The 14,413-nt window shown below is 46.7% G+C and overlaps 1 protein-coding gene across 3 annotated transcripts; it reads left to right on the forward strand.

Moving 5' to 3' along the window:
* Positions 1-92: 92 nt before the first annotated feature.
* Positions 93-13,927, forward strand: GTF3C4 (general transcription factor IIIC subunit 4; the record flags this gene model as incomplete). Of its 3 annotated transcripts, XR_014521369.1 has the most annotated exons (6): positions 183-593; positions 3,105-4,928; positions 7,445-7,575; positions 9,605-9,693; positions 10,457-10,949; positions 11,001-13,927. XR_014521369.1 is itself a non-coding variant. In XM_083485063.1 (5 exons), 5 exons carry the CDS (start codon positions 605-607, stop codon positions 10,519-10,521), a joined length of 2,205 nt encoding a protein of 734 aa, XP_083341189.1. In that variant the 3' UTR covers positions 10,522-13,927. The 3 variants fall into 3 exon arrangements, 2 of the variants coding, with proteins under 2 accessions (XP_083341189.1, XP_083341188.1); XM_083485063.1 differs by having other exon boundaries at positions 93-700; positions 10,457-13,927; XM_083485062.1 differs by having other exon boundaries at positions 10,457-13,927.
* Positions 13,928-14,413: the final 486 nt, after the last annotated feature.

The following is a 14,413-nucleotide window of genomic DNA, read 5'->3' on the forward strand; positions in this document are numbered from 1 at the left end:
GAAGGGATTCTCCCTCACCACCATACACGCGAGAGATAAACTAAGGTCCTTCCTCTCAGGCCCCACTAAGCGCGGCGGCGCATGGGCTCTCTGTGCTCGGATGGTGGGCAGTGACGGTTGGCGGCGGTGGAGCGTCGCGGGGGTGAAGGGGAGGGTCGCGCGGCCTTTAAGGCGGCGATAAGATGGCGATGGCGGCGGCTGAGGGAAGCCCAGCAGTGGAGCCGGCAGCGTCGCCGCTGACAGAGGGGAACGACGACGAGGAGGAGGCTGAGCCGCCTCAAGAAGAGGAAGAGGAGGAAGACGACGAGGCGGCGGGACCGAGCAGCGGCAGCGGCAGCGCGGGGTTCCGCTTGACGGCGGTGCGTCGCGAGCCGGCAGTGCGGCTGCAGCACGGCGTGAGCGGTGTGGAGCCGCTGGCTTGGTCCGAGGACCACCGCGTGTCGGTCTGCACAGCCCGCAGCATCGCCGTCCTGGAGCAGCTCAGCGACGTCCAGGGCGGCGGCGGAGGAGGAGGAGGAGGTGGAAGCAGCGGCGCTGACCTCGTCATCCACCGCACGGCCGTGCCGGCCCCCGCCGCCGCCTGTTACCTCAAGGTGGGCAATGGATGGCGACCGCTGCAGGGTGGGATGGGCGGCCGCGTCTAGGCATGCACGGCGTGTGCATGATCAACCAGCGGAACCCACCGCCACAGGATGCGGAGGTGTGTCTGTTTTAAAGGAGTTCACTCTCAGTAGGACTAACGTTAAGCGCAGCCTGTGCTCTCAAATGACATAGAGTTGGAAGGGACCCCCCCCCCCCAATCAGGTAGTCCAACCCCCTGCAATGCAGGAATCGCATGCAGACCTTGCCTTTTCTGCAAGAAGATAAAAAAGCTTAACATGGTTCTTCCACTCTCTGCTTAATGAAGTAAGTGATCCTTATTCTCACTGTAATCCAGCATGTTAGGTTAGGCAAAGAGAAACAGAGGCTGGCCCAAGGTCACCTAATGAGCTTTATGTGGCTGAGTGGTGATTTGAGTCTTACAGATCCTAGTCCAGGGTTAGGGGACCTCAGGCTCAGGAGCATGAATGTGGCCCCAGGCCCCACTCAATCTGGCCCTTGGAACTCTCCCTAGACCACACCCCCTATTCAGGCCACACCCCCTCAGTTATCCTGCGCCACACCTTTTTTTTTGCCTCACTGAAATGTGCCTTCAAACTGCCTCTTTCTTGCCTGGGTAGAAAAGTCAGATGGTTGAAACCTCTGATATTTGAATGACTGGAACGTGCAAAAGTTTTGTTGTTGCTGCTCTGCCCACTTGTCCTCTGGCCCCATCTACCACTGCCATATCCTCCCTATGAAGGGATGAAAAGGGTTTCCTGCACCTCTTCCATAGTCCAACACCAACCACTACACCACATGATAGATCTCCTGGTTAATAATAATAATTTATTTATTTATACCCCATCCATCTGGCTGAGTTTCCCCAGCCACTCTGGGCGGCTCCCAATCAAATGTTAAAAACAGTACAGCATTAAATATTAAAAACTTCCCTAAACAGGGCTGCCTTCAGATGTCTTTTAAAGATAGGATAGATGCTTATTTCCTTCACATCTGAAGGGAGGATGTTCCACAGGGTGGGGGCCACTACCGAGAAGGCCCTCTGCCTGGTTCCCTGTAACTTGGCTTCTCGCAGTGAGGGAACTGCCAGAAGGCCCTCAGAGCTGGATCTCAGTGTCCGGGTTGAACAGTGGGGGTGGAGACGCTCCTTCAGGTATTCAGGACTGAGGCCGTTTAGGACTTTAAATGTCTGCACCAACACTTTGAATTGTGCTCAGAAACGTACTGGGAGCCAATGCAGATCTCTCAGAACCGGTGTTATGTGGTCCCGGCGGCCACTCCCAGTCACCAGTCTAGCTGCCGCATTCTGGACTAATTGCAGTTTCCGGGTCACCTTCAAAGGTAGCCCCACGTAGAGCGCATTGCAGTAGTCCAAGCGGGAGATAACTAGAGCATGCACCACTCTGGCGAGACAGTCTGCAGGCAGGTAGGGTCTTAGCCTGCGTACCAGGTGGAACCACCAGATCTCTGGGTGGTTTGCAATAATTCTGGAAGGATTTCAGGTGTTTTAACGGCAGCAGTGAAATGAGTCCCACCCTTTGCTACTACTGAAACGAAGAAAACTTTGGGTAATCAGAAGTGAATTTTGGGGTGAAAAGTTAGGAATTCTTTTCATTTCCAGGCTCAGATTTTCTTGTGCTTGTCTTCCACATCATAGCTGGTTTGGTTTATTAACTCAGAGTTCTATTTTTTTAAAAAAACTAAAACAAAGTAGATCCCACAAACCTGAAGTCTGTGCACCTCCATGCTTTACATATCTAGAACAAGGCATGGCCAGCATGTGGAACTTACTGCTGCAAGATGTGGGCTTGACTGCAAGTCTCATTCTTGAACGATTGGGCGTGGGGAGAGATGGTAAGAGGGCTCTTAAATGAAAGCCACAGTCCCTCCCTCCTGCTCATGTCCAATGACTTTTAGTCAAATCAAGAATGGGAAACTTACTGCTCTCCAGATTTTGCTAGACTAGAGCTCCCATCATCCCTGACCATTTTCCAGTGTGGCTGGGACTGATGGTGATAGGAATGCAATGGCTTCTGTTTCCAGGCCCTCTTCAAGGGGGCCAGGATATCTGAAAGTGTTCTTCCTCTCATTTGCAATGGCTCATAGGTTACAATCACCTTCTGAACAGGTTTTGGTGGTTGGAAATACCAGGCAGGGCCTTTTCTTCAGCAGCTCACTGGCCGTAGAAGAAGAAGAAGAAGAGTTTGGATTTGATATCCCGCCTTTCACTCCCCTTCAGGAGTCTCAAAGCGGCTAACATTGGACCTCCCTAAGATAGGTCTTCAGTCTGATCTTACTGGGCTACTCTTACGGTATTTAATGCTAGAGTGTTCAAAGTTGTGGCAAGAACTTGCTTGATCAGATGTTTTCACCAGTATTGCACCAGGCTTTTGCTAAAAGTAGCTCATTTATATACCTTTAAGCTGCTACACCAGCCTTCATTTTGAACAAGCTAGTAAAATGTTTAATTGTTATTTTTTTTTAACACACTTATTCTTTTTCAGGTTGGTTCCAAAAAGGAAGTTACTGAATGTAAGGAAAAGTTTGCCAGTTCTAAGGATCCAACTGTGAGCCAGACGTTCATGTTGGACAGGGTGTTTAACCCCGAAGGGAAGTCGCTGCCGTCAATGCGAGGCTTCAGATACTCCAGTTGGTCTCCGCTGGGCTGTGATGCAAACAGCAGGTGCCTCCTGGCAGCATTAACCATGGACAACAGGTTGACCATCCACGCTAACCTTGACAGACTTCAGTGGGTGCAGTTGGTTGACCTGACTGAGCTCTATGGAGAGCGCCTGTTTGAGAACGGCTACCGGCTTTGTAAGGGTGAGGGTCCCCGGGTGGATTTAGGGGACTTCTCCGAATTCCAGAGAAGGCACAGCATGCAGACCCTGGTGCGCATGGAATGGTCTGGAATCTGCACCACCCAACAGGTGAAGCATAATAATGAGTGCCGGGATGTGGGCAGCGTGCTGCTAGCCGGAATCTTTGACAATGGCAATATTGCCATCTGGCAGTTCCAGCTCCCATTTATGGGCAAGGAATCAATTACCTCTTGCAATACTATTGAGTCAGGAATCACTTCCCCCAGCGTATTGTCATGGTGGGAATATGAGCACAATAATAGGAAGATGAGTGGTCTCATTGTTGGGAGTGCTTTTGGACCCGTTAAAATCCTCCCCGTCAACCTTAAAGCGGTCAAGGGCTATTTCACCCTCAGGCAACCGGTGGTTTTGTGGCAAGAGATGGACCAGTTGCCTGTACACAGCATCAAGAGCATTTCTCTCTACCACCCGTATCAGAAATGCAGCTGTAGCTTAGTGGTGGCCGCAAGAGGATGCTATGTGTTCTGGTGTCTTCTTTTAATCTCCAAAGCAGGTTTAAATGTTCATAATTCACATGTTACAGGGCTCCACTCTCTCCCAATCATTTCCATGACAACAGACAAACAGAATGGGACTGTCTACACATGCTCTATTGATGGGAAGGTCAGGCAGCTGATTCCCATCTTCACGGATGTTGCATTGAAATTTGAGCACCAGCTGATAAAGTTGTCTGAAGTGCTTGGCTCTGTGCGGACTCATGGGATCGCAGTGAGCCCATGTGGGGTGTACCTTGCGGTAGTGACCACAGAAGGCATGACCAATGGCCTCCACCCTATCACCAAGAGCTACCAGGTCCAGTTTGTGACTCTTAAAACATTTGAGGAGGCAGCAGCCCAGCTGCTAGAATCATCTGTCCAAAACCTTTTCAAGCAAGTTGACCTCACGGATCTTGTCCGCTGGAAGATCTTGAAAGATAAGCACATTCCACGATTCCTACAGGAAGCCTTGGAGAAAAAGATTGAGAGCTTTGGGTCCACTTATTTTTGGCGCTTTAAACTGTTTCTCTTGCGGATTTTGTACCAGTCACTGCAGAAGGCTCCCTCTGAGGCCCTGTGGAAGCCAACCCATGAGGACACAAAAGTCTTAATAGCACATTCCCCTGGGATGGGCACCAGTGAAGAGCATCAACAAGACAAAGGCACTTCAAAACAGGGCAGCAAGCAGAATCCAAGTGACATAATCCGAGGAGCAGATGTGGATGATCTGGCAGATGACTCTCTTGTCTACTCCAGTGACATAGGAGGACGGGAGCCAATGGAAGATAAGCTTCTTGAAATCCAAGCTCAGATTGAAGCAGTAGAAATGCATTTGACACGGGAACATATGAAGCAAGTGTTGGGCGAAGTCTACCTGCACACATGGATTACGGAGAACACCAGCATTCCCACGAGGGGAGTCTGCGACTTCTTAATGTCTGATGAAAGTTATGATGACAGGACAGCAAGGGTAAGTGCATCCCAGCATAAAAGCTGTTGGGTTGCAGTAGGATAGCACGTCTTAGTTTGCCCTATCAAATCCTGGCTTAAGAAACCAGGATATGCACCAGCTTCATGTATGCACATACAACCCCATTTCTCTCACTTTGCTCCTCTCTTTGTGCAATCTGCAAAGCAACCATAGTTTCTCGTTATGTGTGACAAACAAACCACAATTCAAAAGCCAACTGTAAATCTTGGTGCATATTAAAATTTTAAAAAGATGGTCTCTAATCTGGAAAAGTCAAAGGCTACTGTGTCTAGGTCATTGGTGCAGGCTTCTGATGCCCTTCAGTGTTTATCTGTCCTTATCCACTAGGCAGATCTGGTAGCACTGACTGTGCTCCTGTCAAAGAAAGCAGGTCCCACCTGCCCATATTAGCAAGTTATAGTTTGGATTCCTAATAGTTCTTGAAGGTCTGCCAGAGGATCACAACTTCTGTTACTGGCTTCTGTAAATATCGTGGACTTGTTGATCTGATCTAATGCCAGATCTCATCAGGGAGCAAAGGGGAGGTGCTCTTTGCTAAGGCCAGAACTACCACAGTCAACTCTGCGTCACTCCCCTTCTGTGACGATTCTAACTACCATCAAATCACCTGTCTCAGGAAAGAACTGTGTGGCAGGAGCTGCCTTGTCCTCCTGGCCTGGGCATTATCTGATACTGAATTTGGTCTGGCGGGGTTGGGGTGGGAAAGGGTTGCTGGTCCCCCCAAGACAAGTGGCACCTGTATAGACAGTCTGTAAGGCAGAGGAGGCTGCTTACTTATGCTAAACTGGACTGCGAGCAACTTTCTTGAAACCTACTTGTAAGCCACTTTTTCACAAATAAACTGCTTTCAAAACTTGTGAGTTACCCAGTGGTATATTAATATCCTAAATAAAATCAGTAAATATTTGTAGAAGTCAAAACATCACACTTTTCAGGAGGGAGTGCTAGGGCCTTCCCCTGCTGCCTCTCCAGTTGACATACGAATTGTAAGATCCTTGGGGCAGAGGTCCTGACCTTTTGCTTATGTCTTATTTACTTACTTTCATTAATGTATATATATATATATATATATATATATATATATATATATATAGTCCTTCACAATATTCAACTTTGGGTGCTTACAGTACAGTTTAAAACATAAAGTAATAAAATATGCAATAAACCAAAAGAAGGAAACAAATAGCATAATTAGCACAATACTGGCAGCCCCCCATTTACGCAGAGTTATGTTCCGTGGCACTGCACACATTGATTAAATGGGGTGTAATTGAAACCCATTGAAAAAGCCTGCAAACACCATGTTCCACCCATGCTCTGCCCTCATCCAACCCTTTTAGTGATGTTTTTATGACATTTCCAAGTCACTTCCAGGTTTGGTGTGATTCGCATATACATGAGCAGACATACTGAATGTGCATAAACAGGGGGCTGCCTGTACATAGAATAGCAATTAAACTGGAAAGTAAAAAAACACACAAAAAAACCCAACTTCAATTCCAGTGGTTTTAAAATGTATATTCTTTCCATTATGATCTTAAAGTACAAACCGTTACAGTGTCTGAGAGAATAAAAATGTATGAAGCTGATGCCTTCTAGATGATAAAGTGGGGGCCAGGTAAGCTTCCTTGAGGCTGGAGCAGTCAGCAAGGCCTACTTGGATTCCCAACACCAAGATCGTTGCCAGGTACCAGGGGAAGGGTGCAGGTGGCCAGGAGGTTGGCATTGGGAGGGTGCAACCAGTCTGATGCCTGCACCATGCCAACCTCCCTTCTTCCTCTTGTTAACTAGCAGCAACCTTAGAATTGGGAAGCCAGGTAAGCACTACCACCCTGCCCTACTGACCACTCCTGACTTCAGGAGAGTTCCCCAGCTTGGGATACCCTAGATGAAGAAGCCGTCTCTTTTGTTTCCTTTTTAATCTGTGATGATTGCAAAACTCTAAAGAGCCACAGCAAAAGATCTTTCTGCTTGGTTGATGTGGGAGCAGGTGGTCCATAGAGCCCTGCCTCCATTGATGGTTCTACATAAATAACAATTGTGCAGTGCCGTGGTTGCCACAATCCCGTATTTTTCTGCAGCTTCCTAAGTAGCTAAGACTTGAAACTCTGCTGACATAAGAAAGAGTGTTCAAAAATATTTTATCATGTTCTCTTGAGTGGTAACATGCGCTTTGAGGCAAAGCTCCTCTCTTTTCGATTTACCTTCAACCATCAGTTTTCTTCCGAAATGCGTGGGGGGTTAGGGCAATTAAGTTCCTCAGACTACCTGAGCGGCATGCGGAGAAGTCATTCACTCTGCATTTTGCATGCCTGAGACGCCTTTGTTGCTTTTTCATTCTGTTGTATTCCGTTTTAAGCAGGGCTTGGGCTTTTGCATCTTGTGTTCTTCAGAAAGCCCGCCTCACAACTCCTGTGAGATTTCCCCACCTTTCAGCAGGCAGCTGTCTCTTCCTATAAGTGCTGCTACTGACTGCTGCTGCTGTGTGTTCCCAGGTGCTGATTGGGCATATCTTAAAGAAAATGAACAAACAGACTTTCCCAGAGCACTGCAGCTTGTGCAAAGAGATCCTGCCGTTCACAGATCGCAAGCAGGCAGTTTGCTCCAACGGACACATTTGGCTCAGGTAAGCCCAACTTCAAGCAAGCGCTGTCAGGTTCCCTTCTTTCTGATTTAGCCAAGTGGAGGGAGGGGGCAGGTGTTTATCAGTGGCTGTGAAATGCCTTTCTGCATGCCAGGGGAGCAGAGAGTTAGAATCTTGTTGATCTCTGTTTGCCTGAGAAAGTCTGCAAACAGGCAGGGTGCTTGCTTGCAAGGGCTGGAGAAGTATGGCTCTTAAGCAGACAGTTTGAAATTCCTTTTCAATGCTATTTCAGCCTGTTGGCAGTTGTGTGCCTGAGTGTCTAACTTTTGCCACTTCCCTCATTGCCATCTTGTTCACAACAGACACCGGAATGTGGTGTGCAGTGGTACCTCGGGTTACATACGCTTCAGGTTACACACGCTTCAGGTTACAGACTCTGCTAACCCAGAAATATTACCTCGGGTTAAGAACTTTGCTTCAGCATGAGAACAGAAATCGTGCTCCGGCAGCAGCAGGAGGCCCCATTAGCTAAAGTGGTGCTTCAGGTTAAGAACAGTTTCAGGTTAAGAACGGACCTCCAAAACAAATTAAGTTCTTAACCCGAGGTACCACTATATCGCTTTTGAGGTTCCTGGGAGGCAAGTGGGCATTCAACACCCAGAGGTGTTTCCCAGCCTGTGCTGTTTTGGACAGACCTGTAAATCTGCACCCCCCAAACTGTCTTTAAAATTGTGTCAGAACTTAAAATGGTTTTAACTTTGTGCTTGTTTCTCGGTGTGTGTGAAATGTGTTTTATCTCAAGAAATTGCCTTGGCAGCCTAAGATGGGCTGAAACAAAGGGTATAGATTCATTAAGTTGAAAGAAATTAGCCAAAGGGATAGGAATCGGAATCTGACCATGAAACTACAAGTGCTGAAGCTGAATATTGAGCCTATTTGGAGTATGTTACCTGCCTGTGCTCAAGTAAAACTCTGTTGGAGAATTGTTTGTTGCTGCCAGATTGATTTGAAACCTGTGGTAGATCTGGCCAAATGTATTCTGTTCCACCAAAGTTCCTGTCATTATAGACCTGTAAGCCTTTGATTGTGCTGTTGAATCTTGGCTGTTCTGATTTGAAACTAGTGTTTCCCGATTGCCTCCCTGACAGTGATGTAGTATTTTTTGATACAGTTTCCCAGTATTTTCAAATGTACTTATTTTAAAAACTTTTGTATACCCCTAAAAACATGTGTGTAAACCAACAATGTGGTAGTCTCAAATACTGGTAGGTGGGCAACGTGGCCAGCTAGTTTCAGTAAGGTGGGTAACTGACATCACTACCTCAGATTATGCAGGATAGTTCTACCATGCCAACAATGTTTGAAAAATAATGTCATCCGAATCATTATTTTGAGTGTATTTGCTAAAAGATGCTAACATTCTGTGCCCAGGCCATCAAAACTGATCTTGAAGCCTCAGGGCAGAACTAGTGGAAATTTTGCTTGACAAAATTTTGAGATTTGGAGGCAAGCCTATCATTGTAGCTACAGTGGTTAAATGTGTTCTTTTCCCACTTTATAGGAGAGATGAATTATGTGTCTTACCTGCTTTCCTGCCCAGTCAAGAAATTCATATTTTTCCTGTACTAGACTTGGATAATCTGATTTGCTTTCATTAGTTGTATTCTACATTTACATCCAACTGGTGATTTCTTTTTAGAAGAGTTTGGATCTAGACTAAGTTAGTTCATCTTAGGCCCCACTGAAATTATTCGGCAAGTTACTCATTACTCGTCCTATTTATTCCCATGGGAGCAGAATTCAATTAATTTCATCCAGTCCAGTATTTCCTTTCTTGGTATCATTTGAAACAGGGCTAGGGAACCTATGCAGTTCTACAGAACTCCAGCTCCCAACAACCCTGACAGTCGGCTCTACAGGCTGGGACTGATGGGAGTTGGAGTCCAATAGCATCTGGAGGGCTGCATGTCCTCCAGCTATGATCCAAAGGATGGCACAGATGGCATTCTGAGAAGCATCTGGTCCTTTTAACCACAAAGGCCTTTCCATAATTCTTTTCCCACTTCTGCAGGTGCTTCCTTACCTATCAAGCCTGCCAAAGCCTGGTGTACAGAAGATGCTTGCTTCGTGACAGCATCGCCCGGAATCCAACCCCAGAAGGTGAGCTCTTTCCTTTAGACCTAGGAGTGGATGATGCGGCTGAGTCTGGCTGAGTTTCTGATCTGGGCAAAGATGCAGGCTCTGCATTGATCCACCCTAGGCACCTATCAAGCATTCCTATCAGCTGGGTGAGGCCTAAACACCCCAGATATTGATTTACCTTGACCTTTTTGTTAGGTCATAGATTCTCATTTCTCCATTTCAAAATCCACTTGAGATTTCATTCCAGAAGCTGCACTTCTTGGAATGGGGAGTCATCCTCTTTTTGTGTATCATAATGAGACTGAAGTCATCCATGAAAGAAAAGGCAAGAAGATCCCAAGTTGCACATAATGCTGTTTCTTTGGTCCAATATGTTTTGAAGCAAATCTGTGCTCCCCAATAACAGTTTGCAAATAATTACATGTGTGAAGAATATTTGTGACCACAGAACAATGTGCTTTGTGGAGCCTCCCACCACCCTAACTCCCAGATTATTTTCTTCAAAACACTTTAGGTAGGCAGTATTTATCTGTGTATAACATGCCCCCGTGTATAAGACTCAAAATTAAGAAAATGGGGGGGGGTTGCCCCCATGTATAAGACTATCCCCCTTTTAAACATTATTATTAGTTAAAAAACCTAGTCTTACATATGGAAAAATATGATAGTATTCTGTGTACTGTACTGTGAGGCATTTCCCCCTATTGTCTCATGATTGGCCTTCTTTTTCGTTATCGCCTTTTCTCATTAGTTCTCCAACAACCCGTTTTCTTATTTTCAGATCCTGATTGGATCAAGAGGTTGCTGCAGGGGCCTTGCAGTTTTTGTGACTCTCCTGTTTTCTAAAGAACAAGATTGAGAGCCTGATGTATGTTTTTCCAGCGCACAAAGCACCACTCTAACCCTGGAAACTGCCTGAAGGTGCAAGCATGTAAATTACCCAGAAAGGAACTTTTGAGTAGAAGACAGTGAGCTGGACATGCTTAGTGGTCCAGCATCCCATTTCAAACCTGAGAGGAAGCAGAAAAGCCTTCTGTTGGGAAAACTTCAGCACAGACACTTTGGAAACAGCCCTGACCCATCCCAATTAAGCATTGGTACTTGACTCCTTTCTTTTCTTGTCAAGTAGGGTCTGGAATTGGAGAAATGCACCGGGGCTGACTTCACACCACCCTCCAGCCTGCTTCATTTGGCAATGGGATGCTTTTCGTGCAAAGATCCCAGCAGTGGGTGATACCGCTGCTGCTGCTGCTGCTGCTGCTGCTGCTGCTGCTGCTGCTACTACTACTTCATAGGACTTCATAGAAATTCATAGAACTTCATAGAAATTCATAGGACTTCATAGAAATTCATAGGACTTCATAGAAATTCATAGGACAGCAGGATTTGAGCCTGCTTTTTGCTTTTTCATTTATTTTTCAATAAATGTTTTGAACAATGGTGCTCACTGTGCCGGAGACAATTAAATATTTAGAAATAACATGCGGGTTTAAGAATATTTTTTAAAATGTCCTGCATGCCCATTACATGAGGGTGAAAATCCTGACCATTTCACTCCTACAGAGGTTGGCAATCAAGTCCAGTGGCTTCTTATAGGAAACGTTAATCCCTCTGTGCCAAATGTGGGAGGATAAGTTTTAAAAGGCTAATTTAAAAGGCTATTTCAGCAATGGAGCATGTCACAAAGGGCCTCTTTTCTAAAAGTCTGAGCATCAGCATTTTTTATCAAACTCTTCTTGCCAGTGAATTTTACCCCTTGCAGCCCAGTTCCCCCTTCTAATCGCATAATCCCCTCCCAAATTTTTGCCAGTGCCTTTTTTTTTTTTTTAGCAGCAATTATGCTTGCCAGGAATTCTTCTTCCTCCCATTATAGATGGATACATTATTTGTAGCTGTTGGCTTTGGCAGTCAATACGTTAGAAAATGCAACCAGGCAAATGTCTAACTTTCCCACCAAAGTTCTGTGGCCATTCACTCTTGTCTTATGAAATGAAGCTATCCAGCCAGAGAACTAACACTTGTAAAAATCCATTTTCTCTTTCAGTTTAGCTGCTTAGGGCTCTGCTTGCAGAGAGGTGGGGTGTAAATGTTTTAAATAAAATTAAAACATTTGCAGCTTGCTGTGGCAGAATCTGCAGCTGGATCCCTCCCACAGGAGGTGGTGATGGCAACCAACTTGCAGAGCTTTATAAGAGGATTAGACAGATGGATAAGGCTGTGTTCTCGCTCTGCTGTCAAAGGTGGTATGCCTCTGAATACCAGTGGTTGGAAACCAGAGGGAAGGGGAGACAGAGGCGCCAGCTTCTGAAGGTGAATGGGGGAGTGTGTTGTGGTACATGATGTCAGGATGTTGGAGGAGCTGGGGGCAGAGCCGAATGTGGCAGCAGTTCAGTGGCAGCCCAGCTTCAATGGCCGTGTCTCCTGCTGCTGCTCCTGCTGCTGCTGCTGTTGCCACCATCAGGGTCTGTTTCCCTGCTCCTTCTTCTCCATGACTGGAGGAGGAGAAGCCAGCTACTGAAGCCATGCCACGCTTGGCCGCCTCTGCTGCTTTTGGACTTGGGGGTCCTCCCCCAAAAATTGGGAGGGCAAAAGGGCTCAGCTCCTAGAAGATGGCACCCCTGAGGGGAGAGTATTCTTGTACTCAGGTCCTGCTTATGGGCCTCCCAGAAGGGGCTGTGCCACTGTGAGAACAGGATGCTGGACTAGATGGGTCATTGGCCTCATCCAGCAGGGTTCTTCTTAGGTTCTTACAAGCTGCAGCAGAATAAATCAGAGGTCCTACTTCAGTGGGGAGCACATTTGTAGCACTTCTCTCTGTAAATAATAAAGTCACCAGTAAAGAGTTCCTGCAGGTTAAAATCAAGTATTCTACTGCATATGTAGGCTAAGCCCTCTGAGGACATGCCCTTCATAGGAGTGAGCAGGAATTCTCTAGGACTCTGTTCATAGGCTGTAGGTACACTTTTTAGTTGTCCTTGACCAAAATACTGCACTTTAAAAGGTGGAGGTCAATTTGGATTGATCAACCAGTTCATGGAAATAGGAATTTATTGGCAGGGTGAACCGAAAGGGATCATAAAATGTTGTTGGTTATGTTAATCATTTTGTGCTTTGGGGCTGATGTTTTTAGTGCCTCTGATGACTTTGTTCTAATGCTTTCTCCTGAAGTTATCTACTGCTCCCCTTGTACTTTCCAAGAAGGTCTTTCATGCTGTGGGTATGAAAGATCCATGTAAGCAGGTCAAGATGATAGTCCTCGCCCCACAACTCCAGCATGAAGGTCTCCTCCAGTTTAAAGGGATCTTGAATAGAACAGTGAGTGCAGTCTTGAGAGTAACTACAAATCAGTGTAGACAACACTGGGCTCAATAGGTTGATGGCAAAGTAATCTACTTTTTGTTTTGTTTTTTATTCTGGAGATGAGTAGACCCTGCTGGAGGAGGCAGTGCTATTTCCCAGCGATCACTCCCCACCCCCCCACCCCTAGCTCTGCCTGTTGGAGCCCATTCTCAGCCTATTGAGAGGACTTAAATAGTACGCATTAGGCAGTATGCTGGGTTAATTGGATTAAAACAGTGTAAAAGGCTAATTAAATATTGAACAATGTATTCTTGCTATGGTAAGCTGAGCAAGAGAGTAGAGTGTATGGAGCTGAATTCTCATCAATCAGCACTACTGAAGAACTCCACAAACTGCTGTAATAGATTTGGTGTTGTGTGGGAGGTTATATGCGGGCAAAATACAGCACCTGTACTTCTGCTAGATGGACTTCAATTCTTTCCTGTATCGACTTTCTACTTCCTTCCAAAGGTAAATGCCCAGTATCTTTAGTTGCAGAGAGATTTAACAATGGGAGGAACCCACTGAACCCTCAGAAGCACATGAGAGCTGAGTTCAGACTCAGTTCTGTTTTTCAACTGTCTTGACTGTGACAAAACTTGTCAAGTGGCTGACTCAAGCCCATGGCAGTTGAAGGGGCCAATTTTTGATGAACGAACATTGTAGAATCAAAATGGAGGAGCACCAGTCTGCTGTTGCTGACAAAATGTTTACAACTTAGCAAATTCTTCTGTCTTGTGACTTATTTCTGAATGCTGTCCTCATAACCAAACGACTCCCACTTCTGCTGTGTGTTTGTGTGTGTTTAAAAAACAACAACCCACACACTGAATGTAGGAGGAGTTTATCCATCCCACTTTAATTTTTTATATATATAAATATTTTTTATTAAAGATTTTCCTCATTTACAAAAGCACATTCATTGTCTCTTTCTTCAGGTTTTGTTTTCTACAGATCAGTTACCGTATTTTTCGCCCTATAGGACGCACTTTTTCCCCTCCAAAAATGAAGGGGAAATGTGTGTGCGTCCTATGGGGCGAATGCAGGCTTTCCCGGGCTTCTTGCAGCTCCGCGCCACCCTCCCGATCCCGGCGCGAAGCTGCTCGGGGCTCTGGAGGGTGGCGCGGAGCTGCCTGCGCTCCAGGGCTTCTTGCAGCTCCGCGCCACCCTCCCGATCCCGGCGCGAAGCTGCGCGGGGCTCCGGAGGCTGGCGCGGAGCTGCCTGCGCTCCAGGGCTTCTTGCAGCTCCGCGCCACCCTCCCGATCCCGGCGCGAAGCTGCGCGGGGCTCCGGAGGGTGGCGCGGAGCTGCCTGTGCTCCAGGGCTTCTTGCAGCTCCGCGCCACCCTCCTGATCCCGGCGCGAAGCTGCGCGGAGCTCCGGAGGGTGGCGTGGAGCTG

The sequence above is a fragment of the Podarcis liolepis genome (assembly GCF_965112155.1).
Source record: "Podarcis liolepis genome assembly, chromosome: Z".
Classification (NCBI taxonomy): Eukaryota; Metazoa; Chordata; class Lepidosauria; order Squamata; family Lacertidae; genus Podarcis; species Podarcis liolepis.